The following is a 19,551-nucleotide window of genomic DNA, read 5'->3' as shown; positions in this document are numbered from 1 at the left end:
CTCATCAATAATATCTTGTGTTTCTACAGACTGACTTTCATCTTGCACCACATTTTCCTTCATTATCAATCTCATGTACTTCAGCTATGGCCTGTTCAGTTCCTGTTTCAGTTCATTCATTTTGGGTTCTCTCTCCAACCTGCTCGTTCGCATCCTGTATCAACAATGTTCACCTCATAGTGTTCACTTGAGCTTTATGAGGGCAAGCAAACTGCTTGTAACCAATGTCACCACATTCAAAACATTTCAACAGCTGTAGAAGCATAAAACATAAATGGCTTACCTTCATTTATGACCCGAAATTATATATCCAGCATTGGCTCTTTTTAAAAACATGAAAACCACATGACATAAGTTTTAGTTCCGAACTTCTACAACCCAGTGATATGGCTTTTATTCGACAAGCGTTTCTTCCGAACCTATAAGTTCTCTCTTGCTAACTTCATCTGGGATAAATGGCGGCACATTTGAGAAAATTCCTTGGAATTTAATGTAGCTACTGGAAAGATTAGGCAAAAACTTCCATTAATGACCACTCCACTCTCAATAAATTTCTCCATCCATCTCTCTCTCATGCTAAATCAAAGATGCATTAATTATACATCTTATCCTTAAATACCCCAAATGCAGGCTCGTCACCATGCACTAATGCTGCCGCAATGACTTTTTAAAGAGCGCTGGGCCTCAGAAGGGTTCGGCACTCCAGTGATGTTGCGGGAGCTTTGAAAATTGTTCTGAGATTTGCTGTTTTCTAAAAAAACTGCAGTTACACTGACAGCCAGGCCCTCAAGGGGAAATGCTTTCTTGTTCCTGGCCTGAGTGACAGACAGCTGAAGTTAATGTACTGCACACAGATCAACATGCCTGACATATTATGTGCTTTTGTAATACAGAGCTGGACACTTATTGACAGATCATATACTGCAAGCATACCAGGCAGAGTGGCCAACAATGACACAGCATGTTTTCCATTTTAGAAGAAAAACTGTTTTACTATAGCGATCTATAGGTACCACTTTACAACATTTTATATTAACGGTGCGTGCTGAAAGATGTAGACCCTAAGCTTCATGAATGGATCCTCATTGTGTCAGGACTGTGATAGTTCAGTGCTGGAGTTTTATTGAAGCATTAGTCACCATAGTTTTGCATTCATTCATGGTTGGTAGAATCTTTATGAAGAAATACACACAAAAATTACATGTTTTGCTAAATCTAAACAGGCTCATTAGGGTTCTTAAGTAATCCAAATGATTGCTCTTCATTCAGGTGTGACAGTTTCCATGTTGCTGCTAATATTCACCCTGTCTGATGGCAAGAAGGGACAAATTGGCATCTCGGTGCGCTAATCGCGCTGAGAGCCTTTGGTGGCAGATGGTTTGGCAAACCTACAGAGGCTAAGACACAGCATCATGCTGTGTGAAAGCACTCACAGCAATATTTCATTAGTGTTCAAGAGTCTTATCTTTACGTGAACGCACAAAGGAGTGAACTCTGGCCAGGGTTGTGTACAGCACAGGCGGGACATCATAAGACACTGGCCATGGGTGTGGCAGTGAGCTACAGAGGTGGCAGAACATCACAGAAACAAAGAACCACCTTAACCTTAACTATTAAACCTTGGCAACTAACTCACCCAGCACCGTTTGTGCTACAGAGATGAATGATCCCTAAAATTGAGGATGTCTAAAGTACTAGTGCTTTGATACTTAGTTGATCATACAAAAAAAAAACTATATCAGCCTATAACAATTACCAGCAGCCATATCACCCTGTAGTCCAAGACTGGTTTCCCACTGAAGCTAAGCAGGGTTGAGCCTGGTCAGTACCTGGATGGGAGACAATAGCTGCTGGGAGATGCGCTGAAATATTTTATCTCTTGCGGCTCGACCGTATGCGACCGGCCAACTGGATTTGATGTATTCTAATCAAAACTATGAGTGCGAAGCCAACATTTTAAAGGGGTGGTTGCATGCAATTTCACTTTTTTAACTTTAGTTAGTGTGTAATGTTGCTGCTTGAGCATAAACAGTATCTGCAAAGTTACAGCGCTGAAAGTTCAATGCAAACGGAGATATTGTCTTTTAAAGTTATGGCAGTTTATTGCCTACAAAAATGGCCGGTTTGGACTACAACAAGGTTCTTCCCGGGTTGGTGACATCATAAACCCTTGCTATTAACATAAACACTGTCCCCGCGAACACGCAACAAAGTGGGCGAGGCCACGTCGCAGTCATTACGGAAGAGAGAGAGCTGTTGCAGAACTACAAACTACATTTTGGCCATCTAACCAATCTAAGACCATTGCTTTTTTTCAGAGGGATGGGCTTCATAGAAGCAGGAAGCAAACGAGCCGTTCAAAGGACAGTGGAGACAGCGGTGTGGAATAAAGGTAAAATATAAGAAAAATACGGCGTTTAAAAAAAAAAGAAGTATTAAGACATGTTATACTGTGCCCTATAAACCCAACCAAGCCTAGAAAAAAACCACGGAACCACCTCTTTAACACTTTAACGTCATTCTGTAAACACTATTTCTGTAAAATGGCTGTTATTAATAATGTCAGAAATAATTATTTTATAATTATTAAATCAATATTTATGTTGATTAGCTCTATAACATCTATGTTTTTATTTTAGATGAATTGAGGGTTATTTGTTTTGTGTGGATATATTCATACATGCATTACCATTCATTAAAATCATTCATATTTATGAATGGTAAAAAAAAAGCTGAGGGTAACAGTTGCTTCACGACTAATTTCAAAGTTCTGTGCGACTGCCGCTAGGGGGAGAAATGCGACAATCATATGCGAATGTTGTGTGCAGTGGAAAGATGCTTTAGTGAGGCTAGCAGGGGTCCTAACGCCCCAGTGATGGGGACACTATACTGTAACAAGCACCGCCCTTCGGATGAGACGTTAAACCGAGGTCCTGACTCTCTGTGGTCATTAAAATCCCAGATGTCCTTTGGAAAAAGAGCAGGGTTGTAACCCCGACATCCTGGCCAAATTTGCCCATCGGCCTCTGTCCATCATGGCCTCCCTCCCCTTATAATGATTGGCTTCATCACTCTGTCTCTTCTCCACCAATAAGCTGGTGTGTGGTGGGCGTTCTGGCGCAATATGGCTGTCGTAGCATCATCTTGGTGGATGCTGCACATTTGTGGTGGTTGAGGAGATTCCCCCCTTCTATATGTAAAGCGCTTTGAGTACCCAGAAAAATGCTATTATTATTATTATAAACCATTTAAAAATAATATACAAATTCATTTTCAAAGGTTTGGGGTTGGTACGATTTTTTTAATGCTATAGTTTTGAAAGACATCTGTTATGCTCACCAAAACGCTCACTGCATTTGTTTTGTCTTGTCATCCATTTTATGGGTTATCTGCCCCCTTGCTTGAAACAGGAGACACGAGGAACCACAGCGATCTTTGATATTCCCTATAAATCCAGTATTTGATCACTTTCAAAAATGTCAAAATAGGCAGATACTGTGACCGTTTATTTTCGAACTATACAAAAGCTAGCACAATATGAGTCACACACACAAAAAAAGTCACAGCATCTCGAAAAATAAAAATAGACCAGCCGTTCTCTGCTCGCCTATACAGCCTCCTTTAAATATACATAAACACTTTCATTTTTAGCCCGTGACACAACACAAGCCTACATTTTAGCATGACCTAAAAAAAGCTGTCAAACCCCATGCACTTTTTCCCAAAATCTGTAATTCTTCTCACCTTGTCTCCAACATTTCAGAGATTTTTTTTCCCCTCTGCACACAGTAACTGCCCTCAAACTAATCCCTTAAGATACTCAAAAACTCTCTCGCTTGCTCTGTGACTCTTCCTCTCACTTTGCAACACTCTTTCACTGTTTGTCAAGTCACCAAAGCTCTCTTCCTAATCCCCAGCCACAGCATCTGAGTGGCATTACACTTATATCACGCCTGGAGGAAAACACACCACAGATAACAGACCAATTCCACATACATTTCCTTAAGGTTTCGTACATGACAAACTTTGGCATGACAATCTTAAACCCAGACCACCATGACAGTCTTTTCCTGATTTAAATATGGTTGCTTCTTCACTCTACAACCCAAGATATCATAATCCCCAACAAGAGACCCTCAGATTCTGCCTTCAGCTGTAAAATTCTTGAAGGAAAAGGTCCTTGAGAAATTGCTAATCCATTTGCCCTCTATTATATCAAGGGCTCTTGTCTTCTTTCACAGCTGATGTTAACATAAAGATACAAATACTGTAGCTAAAAACGACTTTTATACTCTAAAATGACAAAGAAAAGACATCTTGGATTAATAATAGCCCCTTCCTTCATATCTTTCCTTTGGGAAACTAGAGCCCTATGATTTCAGCAATGCGGAATTTACTGTATAAAGCGGAATTTCACAGAATTTGTAAAAATTGATGAATAAATAAAAAGCAGGTCAGTACACTTAAATCAAATTGCGATATAGAGTGTCTGTGAATTTAAATATGAATTCAAATATGGATGTTCTGCGTGTCTCTGTGTGAATGAATGGTTTCATTTCCCACACACACACTGAAGCAACCATGACGCTCGCAGTGTTTTCAGCCTCTGCCGCCTCACTATATGAGGACCTGAATGCATGAACTTCATCTCCAGCCGCTCTGAGAGTCAATTCATAAGCATTTTACCATTTGAGATAAACTACCGTCATATCATAAGCACATAGAAACTCAAAGGTCTTCTTAAAGGTCGTTATTTGTGAGAAATGAGTGCAGAATCTCCTGATCAAAACACAGGCGAAGAAGTCGCAAAAAAACAAGTGATCGTATGTAAGCTGATGTAAGATAACGTGATCATCAACATTAAACATCATATAAATCAAAACTGCCTAATGTTACTGAATGAAATGTCGACCCAGGACAAGCTATAGGACTGTGAAGCTTTGGGTTGATGGACTCTATTTACTCCATCGGTGTTTGTCATCACTCTGAATCTGATCCAGATGCAGTCTATGACAAAAACGTGATATTCTCTGCTTTTTGTTCAAAATGTTGCTTTTTTATGAAACTAACCCATATATATCTAAGTGTTGATAAAAAGGAATGCATGAAGCTAGAATAAAAAGGGGTTTTTTTTGTATAAAAGCCGAGGGTCTGCTTTTTCTCTTGATATTGTATGCTCATATTCATAAATATTCAAAATATTTTATGGGCCATTACATTTTTGTGAAAATGATCAAAAACCCTGGCGGTGGCTGGCAACTTTTTTTAAAACGCTGGTGAGGAAAGAGTTAAAACTTTATTTTTTTTGTGCTTAACTTTGTTTGACATAAAAGTTTGTTTAATTTCAAATGATTAAAAGATGCATTTAATTAATGTTTTAAGCCTTCTTTTGTTTGCCATAAAAAATTTAATACACACAGGATTTCTGACTTAATAAAAATTTAAAATAAATAAAAACTTTTCATAGAAATTCAATTTTATTTTTAAATGAATAAATGTATGTCTTTATGAATTCAATTAATTAGACATGCTTTTTGATTATTAAAATGTAATTAAACCATTAAAATAGACTAAAATAAAAAATTGAGAAATAAAATAAAAAAATAGGGCCTGAAACATTTTTTCTTAAACGTTTAATAAAACATTGTTAAATTGCTGTACATTCAATTAATTAGACATCCATTTTGGTTACTAAAATTTGAATTTAACCATTAAAATTAATCCAGATAAATTTAAACAGAAAAAACGGAATTTGGGGGGAAAAAAATATAATGGAAATTTAGGAAAAAATAAAACGAATTTCATAGGGCCCTATAAAACTGCGTACAATCATTATTGTATTTAGTCCCACAAATAATATCTGTACATAGTTAGACTTCATAAAAGCAGCCTGATACAAGTTATTTTGTTTAGGAACATGGTAGCATGATTCCTCTAACTTAACTGCATTTGTAAAGCCGTCTGGGTAAAAGATCTTGATGGGAAAGTGTTGTCAGAGATCATGTGAGAATATAGTCCTTTTCTCCGGCACTTCTGTACAGTCAGCTGTGCACTACAAGCTCGAGTGCACAAATGACTTCAGACATAAGCCGGCCACACGCTTCGGGGTGCTTCATTTTAATTTAATTACATGCACACAAAAAAATGCAGTAGAACAAAAATAATGTGAAGGGGCAGATCCAAATTTATTTTCCTTTCAATCAGCTGCAATAGAGATCATGAACCAGCTGCTGACCAAAAAAAATTCCAGTGCTAAATGCCTGAGATACTCGAATGTCAGGGTGGTCCACTTTAAAAAGAAAAACAACCTAACCATCTGAAAAATACAAGAATACAATAAAACAAATATTTATGTTTGGAAGAGGTCGGAAGTATCAGTAAATGTATAAAATGAAAGGTCATTGCTTTGTTCAAAACAAAGAAACAAGAGTGAAATGTGTGCATGTGAGAGGTTAAATCAACAAATCGCCCACAGCTGCTGAGGGAGGGTCCGGCAGCTCAGAGGTGTCATGCTGGAGATTACGGCAGCTGCCAAAAGCCATGTGATGCTGTTTTTACACCTGTGCTGGCACGGTACTAGTCTGCAATGGTGTGAGGATCCTTTAGTTTGGGAAAACAAAGCCGGTACTGTTTCTTTTTCGCAATACGCATATTATAAACAAATGTTAACTGAATTTGTCGATTTGATGAAGCATAATTATCAGTGTGCGGATTATACCAGCATAAAGAAACAGCAATGGCATTTTCTGCATTTACATTTTAATCATTTAGCATATGCTTTTATCCAAAGCGACTTCCAAATGAGGAAATGCATCACATTATTTCTATAATTTTGGCCCAGCTGCCTAAAATTAAACTGTCTGCTGGGTCGCACTGTTCTCTGAGAGTAGAGTGTAAATTTTCAGAGACTCTGCAAAACTGAGACATCCTCCAATGAGGCAGCGATGAGAAAATAGCATCTATTGATCAGTCTCATCTATCACTGAGAGCTGGGGAATGCTGAGTCGCTCAATGACGGGAGACGAAAAGCAGTGGTCAGTGAAGCACAGCAAACTTTATTTCAGGGGTTAATAGGACGGGAGCTGTTCTGGGGTCTGTTATTTTAGTAAAATCGCAAAAGTATTAATGATAGTAAGGATTAAAATACTACATGATGATACATCCTTCAAACATTTGAGTGAAAACTAAGGCTAGGCAATATAAAAAATCTATGATATATTTGCTGACTAATATATATATTTACATATTCCTTAAATATATACTTGCATGTGTGTGTGTGTATTGAAATATACATAATAATTATACAGTACACACACATATATTATGTAAACACCAACTTTTAATTTGGATAAACAGCAGCCCTTGACAGCCCTAATATATATATTTGGCCATTATGTTTCCTGAAGACTATGGGCCCAGAGCCCTATTATATACCTTGGTGCAATGCGACGGCACGGCAGGCACAACGCAAGTTTTTTGCTATCAGCCCGACGCAGTTCACATTTTCACTTTCAGCGTCACATTGTTTAAATAGCAAATGCACTCGCGCACATCTGTTCCCCCATGGGCGTTCTAGTCTGAAAACGAGGTGTGTTGCTATTTTGAGGCAACTGAAAACATCTGCACTATTGACCAACAAAAACCTGGTCTAAAGCCAATAGCGCAGTATTTTTTGTGTTATTTAAAGGGAACGTTAGTAATATGCGCCTATAGGAGGGTGCACATTGCGCGTACACACATTTTTAAAAATAAAAATAAAAGGATTCCTCTCAGGAGTCTTTCCGCTCGCAAATTCTGCCATTTAACTAGCGAATCCGTCATGGTGCAAGTGCAACTGGCTTTTAAAGGGAATGGGAGATGAGACTCTGATTGGTTTATTGCATGTTACGCCCAAAACACACCCATGACTCATTAAGAGACAACCCAATTGGACCATGCGCCTGTCACGCTGACCGTCTTTTTCCAACTAGCAAAAGTGGATTCGGACTAAGTGTACCTGCGCCATGCAGAGAAATTAAGAATTAAAAACTATAAATTGTACAAATATTTTCCTTGAAAAAAGAAGAAAGCACTCATTTTTAATCAGATTTTTACTGTATTTTTCTTCTTGATTAAACATTTTCAATCTGCTTGGCTACATTGGCTGTTTAGTTTAAATGTTGGATCCTCTAATTGAAAACGGTCATCCTTTGAAGCCATTAAACATCAAATTTCATCAAAAAGCTGGAGGAAAAACCGACCACCAACAATTTAAAAAGAAATAGATTTGAATCTTGCTTAAAATGTGAAAAGACATCAAAAGGCAATATTCATCAAATACACAAGCACAAAGAAGCAGAAACGTCTCAACTCTCCCAGACAGGCGAGTATTCTCATGTCTCAGACATAAACTGCTGCAGAATCCACCCTGCCACAGATCATCACACACAGTGTTAGGGTGATCAAACGGATCCCTTTTGCTAGTTAGTTTTTATTATTCAAGGATTTCTTGAAACAACTGCTTGGTGGACAAATTAAACAACCACACACTTGACCTCCATTCTACACCAGTGAGCAGATGACTCAGGATTTAACTGCTCAACTCAAGAACCATCTCCACATGCCAGTTCCTCTAAACATCACACAGATAAACAGGGTACAAAGCTCCTCCCCACAGCAGACAGAGACAGCCTGGCATTTCTCCCCACTCGTTTGTGTGCATGGCATTTGGCCAGTTCACCAGCTCTCATCCCCACTCCAGTTCTCCCTGTATGGACAAACATGTTTGATTGACAGCACTGCTGACAAGCCAACATCCCTGATAGACTATAATTCAAGAGTGAGAAGGAGGATGCTAACTCTGCACTGTGATAAACCCCACGAGTGCACAGGACACATATTTTCTGTCAGCTGTCTTTGCCAGTTGTCTTAAAGATGACTCTGCAGAATCAAGTCTGTATACTGTTCATGCATCATCACTATCCTCAATATTGTCTTCATGATCTGCATTAACAATGCATTCATAATCAGTAACTCAGTGCCAATTAATTTCCAGACCTAACTAAAGGATTAAAAGCTTTGTGTTTGAAAACCTATTTTACTAGCTGCCGAACAGCAATTACAGACCACCAAAACAGAAGTGATCAACCATGACAGGTATAATTAGCTTCATACACTATGGACAAAAAGAAAGGTGGTGTGCACTAAACAACTATCAAAGAAACAGTCTACTGCAACTACAGCGGCCTATGAAAATACAACACAAAGCAAATAGGGGGTTATTCAAAGAATCGGTCGGTCCAGTGGCACCACCAAAAAAAGTAATTAAAAATAATAATAAAATAGGCCTAGTTATTGTCTTCACTGTTTTTGACCCATATAACCTTACTAAATAAGGTTGAGACACCAAAAACTACTAGCCTAAAAACTCATATTCATTTCAAATACTGTTATCTTTGTAATTTTTGATTAACATTAAAACACAGAAAGCAGCAGGAATACTAGGCTGCTGTCATTTTAAGAGCTGCATATTATAAAGCGACGAGAATATTTTTGGTGCGCCAAAAAAAACGAAATAACGACTTATATAGTGATGGCCGATTTCAAAACACTGCTTCATGAAGCTTCGGAGCATTCTGAATCAGCGTAGCGAATCAGCGGTTTGGAGCGCCAAAGTCACGTGATTTCAGCGGTTTGACACTGTAAGACTAGAAAAAACTAGCAAATGCCAGAATGTCTGATTGAGGAATAAGCACTCTCTGAGAAAATAAAGGAAACTCACTCACTACATTTGGCGCCCCCATCTGAGAGGAGGTCACGCTGAGTTTCCTTTCACCTGAATCTTCCCCAATCCTTCCTCCAGAATTCACCCCAAATCTATATGGTTTAATGTGAATTCTCACTATACAGTATTGTACATGTTTGATATCGTTTGAAATGTCTCAGTGCGACTGGTACAAAGATCTCATCCCCATAGAAGTAAACAAGAAGATAATAAAGGTTTTAAGAGTTTAGAGATATTTTTTTGAACTTATTACGTTGGGTGTGGCTTCAAATGACATTATTTTCATTTTTGGGTGAACTAACCCTTTAAGGTATGTTCACTTAAGGTATAACAGTCTATGGGCCAGATTTACTAAACAGGGCAAATTAGTGTAAGAGCGCAAGCCAGATGATTTCCATAATGACCAACGCAATCTACCAAGAGAAGCGCAAGTTAGTATCTGGTTTAAGACATGTGATTTTGGGCGGTAAATAATGGTAAATACAAACCTTAGTAAATCACCTTGCGTGATTCATTTAAATAATCTCCTCCCATAATTTTTGCTTCTGAAAGGGAAACTCCTACAAATGCATATGTAATAAGGTCAGCCACAAAAAAGAACTGTCTACGCCTTTTCAGCGCTAATTTTTCACAACGTGTGTTTAGTAAATCCTGACAGTAGTTTTTAACCCCAAAAGAGGGTTTGTTCTGACGCAAGCCATTAGTAAATCTGGCCCATAGGATACTCGCCGAGACCAGTATTTTTTTTGTGTGTGAATATGTCTGTTCAAGAGCAAAAAGACGTGAAAGAGAGCTAAATTCAGCATTCACACGCTGTCTGAAGCAGATTTCTGAGCGCGCGCCTCGGATGTGTGCGCACACAAAACTTCTCACACTATCGAATTAAATTCTCTTTCGTTTGTTCTTCTTGCGCTTTAATATTTAAATTGGCAACTTTGGCAAGGCTTAAAGGGGTGGTAAAACACATTCTTTTGAAGGCTTGACTGTGTTTGTGGGGTGCACTGTAACATGTGTTCATGCTTCGTTTTAAAAAAAATTGCCTTATTTTTCATATATTTGACCTTTATTCTACACTGCTCTGTCCCTCCTTGTAAAACGGTCTGATGCTTTCCGGGTTGTATGAAGCCAGTCCCTCAAAAATACGCAGTGGGCTCTGATTGGTTAGCTGGCCCAGTGTGTTGTGATTCGCTAACCGCAGTGCACGTCGGAAATGTCACGCCCCTTACCGGAGGCTGTTCAGAATTAGAAACAACGGCGTCAATAAAACCATATGAGCTCGAATCAGACCCAGAACATTTGAGTGAAGATGATCGAGCAGAACCTGTTCATTCCTCAAGAGTAAAGACTGCGGATCTATAGTGATCGCTACTGAATGGCACTTTAACTTTTGTATTTTTAGAACGATTATAGCCAAATATCTGTCGCAAGAACTAACGTTAACCCAAAACGAACACTAAGCACTGGCTTTAGTAAGTTAGCCAAATCACACACAGAACCATGTTTAGCAAGCCTGTAGATAAACAATACATAAAAGCTCTAATCAAAGAATCATTTACACTAATGCCAGGTTCGCTGTTGAGATTTTAACGTTAATGTTTGTAACGTTAGATGTTCGTCGGATATCGTTAAGTATGAATGAGCATTTAACAGACTGGTTTGCAGAACAGCGTTGTCATCTGTTTACTTCCTTGCTACAACATATTACAGGAAAACACATCGATGAAAAATAAATCAGACTTACAGGTTGTGGCCCGTAAACAGCTTCTGTTTGTAAATCCAGCTTTCAGGACAAGCCGTTGTGCATATCCTGTATTGAACTCGCGAAGTTTGTGGAAGTTTGTGTTGTCCTCCGTGAAATGTGCAGCGCGCGTCGTGCATCCACGCACCGGCAGTGTTTTTTTCACGCAGCTGACGTTGTGCAAATCTGGCATTGAAATCGCGAAGACGGTGGATGTTTTCCTCTGTTAGATGTGCTTAGATGTTAGATCTCCTCTGCAGGGAGCCCTGCACGCGCCTGATTCCCCGCTGACTCAAACACACGTGCATATAACATGCTGTATGTTAAACGCTCTGCAACGCACCCCCGTCCCTATGAAGGCTGAACAGAGCAAGTACCCCAGACCTGCAATCCGGATGAAAATAACAGCGTTTCCTCGGCATCGCGGCAACAACACTCCAGCCTAACTATACCACAACAGCGCCGCGATACAAAATGGCCTCCCCCCCCCCCCCCCTATTTAATATTCTCGGAGGAGGGGTTTATGTAAATATTGAGCCTGGTGATGTCAGCAAGCCCTGGAGGAATGTGTGTAGTCGCCTACTGGCCGTTTGCTGTAGTTCTTAGAAACTGATTTCTTTAAAAGCAAATATCTCCCTTTGCTTTAAACTTTGAACGTTGTAACTTTGCAGATGTTGTTTATGCTCAAGCAGCAACATTACATGCTAGCTAAAGTTAGAATAGTGAAATCGTGGTTTACCACCCCTTTAAAAACACATGCAAGTGATAAACTTTCATGATGCAGCACTGGCCCGATTGTGCAAGTGACAGTTGTATCAACTGTCCCGAGCGATGTTTACTCTGGTTGGTTGACTAACAACATCTAAGAGCTCGACTAAGCAGTTCTTAGTCGAGCTCTGCCCTCTGCTGAAATAAAAGAGGTAACTTTCCTCCGACTCGTCTATAAGCAAGGACTAAAATAAAGCAACTTAATATATGAATTAATATCGATTCTGGAATCTGGAAAATCGAATTCTTGAAATAATATTGATTTTTTTTCCCCCTCCAGCCCTGTTTTTTTGTAACATTATAAATGTTTTTACTTTTGATCAGTTTAATGCATCCTTGCTGAATAGAAGTTAAATTTTTTCAAAAGAAAAAAATGATCAAATCTTATTGGCCCCAACAATCCTTGCTTCTAAGTGCCTCAAAGATGCCACGAACCTCTCAAACTTTTCATCCTCAAAAGCATTCATTGCATGCATCATCTCAATAGTATCTTATAAACAAGACTTTGTTTCCAGATGGACAGATAAAATAGACATGCATGCCCTTACTCCCAGAGATTGCATGAGGACAGCCAATCAAATTAGAGCTTGCCAGGTCAAGAAAGTGCTAACAGTCTGAGGTTGCACGCCATTTGAGGATAAGACTATACAGGCAATAAGTTAAATCAGGGGGTTTAAATGTAAACGTTGGCTGTAAACTAGATTTAGATTAATTGGCCTCTTAGCAACAGTCTCACTGCCCCAGAGCGTCACATGAAAGGAGGCCTTTTCCTTTGAACAGTCCTAGACATGCAAGCCGCAAGACAGGAAGTTCAATTTTCCTCTGGAGACAGAATGGTGATGCATCTTTCAACTGCATAAGCTGGTCCTGGTCTCTGTTTCCAAGGTTCAGTCACCTCCTTTTAAAAACTAGTTTGCAAGTAACAGTCTTAAAATCCTCCCACAGGAATAGAGTTCTTGATTCATAATATCCCACCTATTAGCAGTCTGGATGAGCAAGGTGACGTAAACTGAGACGTAAGCTGCTTTTGCATCACTTGTGTGGAAGACAAAATTAGAGGGAGGGAGACGGGGAAAGGATGGGGACGGAATGCTCAGATGAATCGATAAATATCACTTGTGTCCTTGGCGAATTACCAAAAAGAGCAATGTGATACAGAGGAAGATACACTAGAAGAAACCCTCTTCATCTCTGCCTCTTGCTTACGTAAACTGAAGCCTAACTACCACCCTCATAGACCTCACTATGGAAAAAACGAAATGCTATTTATATGCATAATTGTATAATTGTGGTAGGATTTTGTCTTTAAATTGTAACCTTCTTGCCATTATTTGACTGGGATGCATGCACAATCACCACCGCTGACATTTCTGGGACACATATATTCAAGTAAATGATGCACCTTTGTAAAACAAGTGTTTACCTGCCACCAGCAGTTTCACAATGCATCCCCAATAATTGTGTGTGTCCGAGAAGCCACTAAACAGAATGCACACTAAATGAATAATACATCAGTTTTAGCACTTTTACCAAAACAGCTCATCTGGGAACATTTCTTCTGAGGACAATTGGTTCATATAATTACACATTTTCAAAACATTTCCTCTATAATACCATATTAATGGTCACTTAAATCATAAAGTTTCGAATTCTCATTGCCATATCAATTTGGCTACGTTGAAAAATCTCACAAAATCTTTTTTTGTTTTTTTTTGTAACTTTTAGTTCATGTCATTGTCTGTTAGATTTGAAGTTATCCATAAGTGAGTGTACACCTAAAAGTTAGATGGTAGGGTAGGCAAATTCGGAGTGGCTAGCAATAGCAAGCTAGCTTTGAAAGCATGAGATTCCACCCTCCCTTCAGAGCGTCTCCAAAGCCATGCCTCCTTCAAAACACATGAACGCATATAGCAGATTCTGCAAAGCATCACGAGATGAGACATCATTAAATTAACCCATGTCTCAAAGCACAATACAATAATAATGAACGTAGAGCTCTTACTTGTACCACCTGACCGAATGCACTGTTAATCAGACACAAGCATTTAAAATGTTAAATCTCTTCTTGGAAAACAGATGCAATATCTATTAGGGGTGTAACGATATTCAAACCAAACCGAAAAAACACGATACACCACCCACGGTTCGAACCGCGATACTCTCATGTCGAACCGTATATTATAAGCGCAAGAGAAACTACGAGCATGCAACGCTCCGATGTAAATTTGTAATTCATTAAATAAAAGTAGAGTACCAATAACTCACGTAACTGGTTCGACGTGTGTGAACTGGGAAGGATTTGCATGCAGTTATGATGCGCATTCTGTTTATCAGGATTTCATGTTTCATGTTCATGAAGTATTGTGTATTCGCCATGTTAACAGTTGTTTCCATAACCACAAAATGCCACTTTATTTTCACTTTATGTTATTTTGTTTCTTTTTAAATTAGTGTGGTGGCTACTTTATAGTATACCAAAAACTGCTTATTTATTCATCAGTATTAGTCATATTCATACAATTAATGTGTTTGTCAAGTATGCTAGAGTGGGACATTACTTGTGTGTCATCAATTTTTATGAAATAAATGTGCTTTTTTTTTTTTTTCTTACATTATGGTAAATGGTAAAATTAGTAGATTATTTCTGACTAGCCTACAGTGCAGACATTTATTTCATTTATTTAAATTTAGTTTAAATAAAACTAAAACTGCTCTAAATAAAATGTGAAGCCAATGTATAAAGTTAAATTATTGCTGTTGTTATTATTAAGTTAAAAGTGAATCTAGTGTTATTATTGCTGGTGCCCGCCATGAACCATGACTCCACAGCAAACAGAACAGAACCGAACCGTGGCTCCAAAACTGTGGCATGAACCGAACCGTGGCATTGGTGTATCGTTACACCCCTAATATACAGTATATTACTATCTACTAACTTATAAACCACTAAAAACAGGCCTACTGTGAGTTATGAGGTTGTTATCGATAGTACATGCTTTTGTTGAAGCCATCATCCTGCATTATATCAACTTTTTCTTTTCTTTTTTTTTTTTTATAAATCATCATACTCAACAATGGAAATTTCTGGTAAAATTACCCATAATTCTGCAAAGAAATTAGCAAATCACACCAAAAGAATTCTTGAGCGCCCACCCACTCCCATGAAGCAATGTGAATATAGATGTAATAGGCTATACATACAGTACTAATATTATGCTTCAAATCAAAATTTGTAATGTTGTGATTCACCTTGTAGCTGGTCCACGCCACGGCTTTTAAGTCTTAAAGGGATAGTTCACCCAAAAATGAAAATTGGATGTTTATCTGCTTACCCCCAAACTAGAGATGCTCCGATCAGCATTTTTGGGGCCGATCACCGATTACCGATCACCAAGATCATGATCTGCCGATTGCCGATCACTGCCGATCACAGAATGGCAGGGGAATGGCAATCTTTTATCTATAATCTTGCAGAGTTTGCACCATTTGTAGAAATGAAACTAACTCTAAATTAACTGAGTCAAGATCTTGAAGAACCACCAAGTGTTAATTTTTGAAAATGAGATAACTTAAGGCTACTGTAGGCCATCTTACCCAAATACATGTATATAATAAATGTATATAATTATCTCACCTAAATATTTGATCATGCAGTGCATTTTTGTTTTTAAAAACAATTTTTCAGGTAGGTCTAACATTAGTATTGAGGTAAGAAATACTTAAGACATTTAGTTAATAAGAAATCAAATGTAAATTAATATTGGTCTTCCCTGAATAAATTAAATTAGATTAATCCTTACACTTAAGGTTGCAAAAGTTAGTCATTCAAAAGCAGTGAGTGTCATAAAGGTTCATCAAGCAGCAGTTTATTCGACAGCTGTCACTTTAAGAGCGAACACGGATACATGCAGTTGCACAAACGTCCACTCGTCTCTCCAGACCGTGCGCGCGAGTGCTGAGCGGTTTGAACACTGGCAAGACTCAAAAATAAATGCAAATGATAAACTTTAGTGACGATGCGACCTTGCCTCGATTGTGCAAAGTGGCAAATCCTGTGTCAACTGTGCAGCTCGATTTTAGTGCAGATGCGATGCGCTGATGTGAAGCCATTTGAGCATTTTCAAAAGGGAGAGAGAGAGCGTGCGGACGCGGTGATTCACGCGCGCTGTTTGTGAATTTACGTCCCACAGAAAGTTTTCACTGCGTAAGTGTAAGTTATTTAATATAGAAATATGAATTGTACCTCACCTTCAGCATTATAATTATTTTACCCGAGCTGGAAAGAGAATGAGACGGTGTCGCTGCATATCATGCCCTAGCTCTCACGGCAGGTGCGGGTTTATGTGACGTCAGCTGCGATCGGTTCATGAGATCGGCCTTTTTGGAGACCGCCGATCAATCATCCCAAAGCGATTATCGACCGATCGAGATCGGTTGCCGATCAGTCGGAGCACCCCTACCCCAAACCAATTGTTTCATGTCTTAAGACATCAATGTGTCGTCATGAGCTGCAGGGTTTAATATGGATTTGTGTGTGCATGTTTTCTTTACTCTCATAGATTTTGCTACCATTCACATGCATTATATGACTGACAGACTGCAACGGTTGGAGTTAAAAATCTTCATTTGTGTTCTACTGAAGAAAAAAAGTCACCTATATCTTGGATGCCCTGGGGGTAAGCCATGGGCGTCGGAAGCAAAAAAAATGTGGTTGGGTCCTCAAAAATTTTTTTACTGGAGTACATGATTACATTAAGTACAAATACATGTATACTGCTTTGCTTGCTAAACGTATAGTTCGGAAAGACAAAATTACGGAAATCTTCATATCATTAAGGGCGGCAGAAGTGTAGGCGTAAGACGCACAGCATCTTTTGACACAAATCGACCCACGGTTCGAGTCCGCCTTTCGCCGAGCTAAATCTTCTCCCTTTTCCCATCACATATCAGATCGGAAAGGTATTTATTTTCAATAAAAATGAAGAAAATATTAGAAAAGTGGAAATAAAGTGTCTAACATGTGTTTAATAATACGTTTTATCGATTAGGGGTAGGTAAACAGACATGTGCTGAATGTTAGAGACGAAAAAAGTGAGTGGGTCCAATCTCATTCATCGTGAAAAGTGGGTGGGTCTTGTCCCATCCACATACAATGGTTCCGACGCCCGTTGGGTAAGCAGATAAACATAAAATTTTCATTTTTGGGTGAACTATCCCTTTAAACAAGGGAAGAGCTTGTATGGGAAAAATACTTCACGAATCAAGGCCGTTGAAAAAGTGGGCAGGCCGGGCACTGTTGCACTCTATTGGGTGTAGCAAAAAAAAAATGGGATGAGCCCATTTCCATGTTTCAACAGGAAATATGCCAACATAAGAACGAAGACACATTTCAAGCAATTTCATGGGGTCTTTAAACACATCAGTGGGCTGAAAAGAAACTATTTTGAACTCGCTGGGCAAGTATATGGTAACCATGGTTTCTTTCAAAATAACATAGTTATTGTCAATTTGGTAACAAAAATAGACGTTTAAATTAGCTTCTTTCACTGTTCGAAGACCTCACAGTTAAACGCCATTTTAGCTTCAACTATATTACCATAGTAAATTATCACGCAACTTCCTGTGTACCTGTGTGAGGTGTGTTTACCTGCGGTAACGCGGAGTTGAGCTGTCTCTGAAGCACATCTCTCTCGTGAAGAACATCCTGGAGTTTGGTCTGCGACTGGATGAGGGTCTCCTGTGTCTCCCGTAAAGACTCCAGCAGCTTATCTCTCTCGTCTAACATATTCACCATCAGCTGTTCAAAATTAGCCTCGGCATCCGTGCCGTTCTGAGAGCCTCTCTGAGAACTCACCGAGTCCCCCTCATTTATGGTAGGCATCACTTCGCACATCATATTGCTCGGTGTGCTATGAAGTCTAAGTCAAATTAGAAATAGCTTTTTTAAATTCAGGAATGAGGCGCACTATTGATATTTAGTGCCATTTAAATGCACATTAAACATGTCCATGTATTTTAAATTTGTACTAATTGCATCCCTGTCTAGATTCTTCACACACCTTGACCTCTCTGGTCCATGACTGTCGGCCTTTTCCGCTCTGACATTATCCACCTAGTTTGACTGGGAACTCAATGCATTTCGATGCACGCTCATCACAGCGCTCGCCACATGCATATTCCGATTTCAGCTGCTTGAACCTCGGCGCCCTTCGCTCTAACATCCACCAGTTGCCATTAACCTTTCAGAAAACGGTGAAATTCGCGTCTGCCGCATCCTCCAGATCCCTCTGCCGCCGCCACCATCATCATCATCTCCCTTCACGGCGAGCCGAGCGAAGCGCTCCTCCCTCTACGAGCTCATTCCCGCTTGCAACACAGCTATTCCGCTATCTCCACAAACATTGGAGCATGTTTTAAAATATCAATGTTTGGTGGACGTAAAGGCTAAACGTCTCCCACGTCGTCGGCGAAAAGCATATCCACCCGGCGTGGCTCAGTAAAGCTCGTGCAAACAGCGTAAAATCGGAGTTCCTCACATCAGCACCACGCGACTACATGACTGTCATGCACGAGACGACAGTGTGAGAAATGTTGTCACGGGCAACGCCCTCTGGCGGCAGGCAGGCTCATAGAAATGACGGACCTATCATGAAGTGCCAGTATATTTCAAAAGCCCTAAAAAGGAATTTTTGCATGCATCTTTTGTAGAAAATCTCATATTTATTATAACTATTATTCTTAAATGTTTTTCAGTATTTTATTCAGTTTTGTAGCATTTTATGCATCGTTTTATTAACATTACGGGCTCCAAGTTTAACTAAAAGTAAAAACAACAACATTAAAACATGGTTTAGATTAAATAAAGTAAAACTAAAAGAAGAGAAATGTATCAAATAAAAAGAAAATATTATTTCTGGTTGCTCTATGTGAGACAATTTTCTTCAACACGATCAAATGATCATGATATGCATGATCAAATGTGTTTACAGTAGCCTATATGTTATGAGGAAGACTCTCATTAGAAATGCAGAATCTAAAAGTATCCCGTTTTAACTCTCTGCTAAAATGACTTTTCCCGAGGTTCTTTTTTTAAATGTTTATTGATTCTCCCATTTATTTATTTGTATAATTATAAGTACTTCAAGAACTTACAGTAACAAAAAAATAAATAAAAAACAGCTGAGATGACGTCATGGTTTTTGTATGTATTTTTCTCTGAAGCTCGGGGTTATGAATATACACCGTCTGATTGGACGAGTCAACTCGCATATGATTTCTCCGT

At 39.0% G+C, this 19,551-nt stretch overlaps 1 protein-coding gene across 5 annotated transcripts in view; it reads right to left on the bottom strand.

The window, feature by feature from the left end:
• Window positions 1–18,847, bottom strand: part of ppfia4 (PTPRF interacting protein alpha 4) — a 139,301-nt gene extending 120,454 nt beyond the window's left edge. For all 5 annotated transcript variants that reach the window (XM_079844369.1, XM_079844368.1, XM_079844370.1 and 2 more), the window contains exon 1: window positions 17,917–18,847. In XM_079844369.1, coding sequence (XP_079700495.1) covers window positions 17,917–18,165 — 249 coding nt within the window. In that variant the 5' untranslated portion in view covers window positions 18,166–18,847. The remainder of the gene's footprint in view (window positions 1–17,916) is intronic.
• Window positions 18,848–19,551: the final 704 nt, after the last annotated feature.

Source organism: Gobio gobio (genome assembly GCF_949357685.1).
Source record: "Gobio gobio genome assembly, chromosome: 19".
In the NCBI taxonomy this organism is placed as follows: Eukaryota; Metazoa; Chordata; class Actinopteri; order Cypriniformes; family Gobionidae; genus Gobio; species Gobio gobio.
Note: the sequence above shows the minus strand (reverse complement) of the source record. Positions and strands in the feature narration are given on the sequence as shown.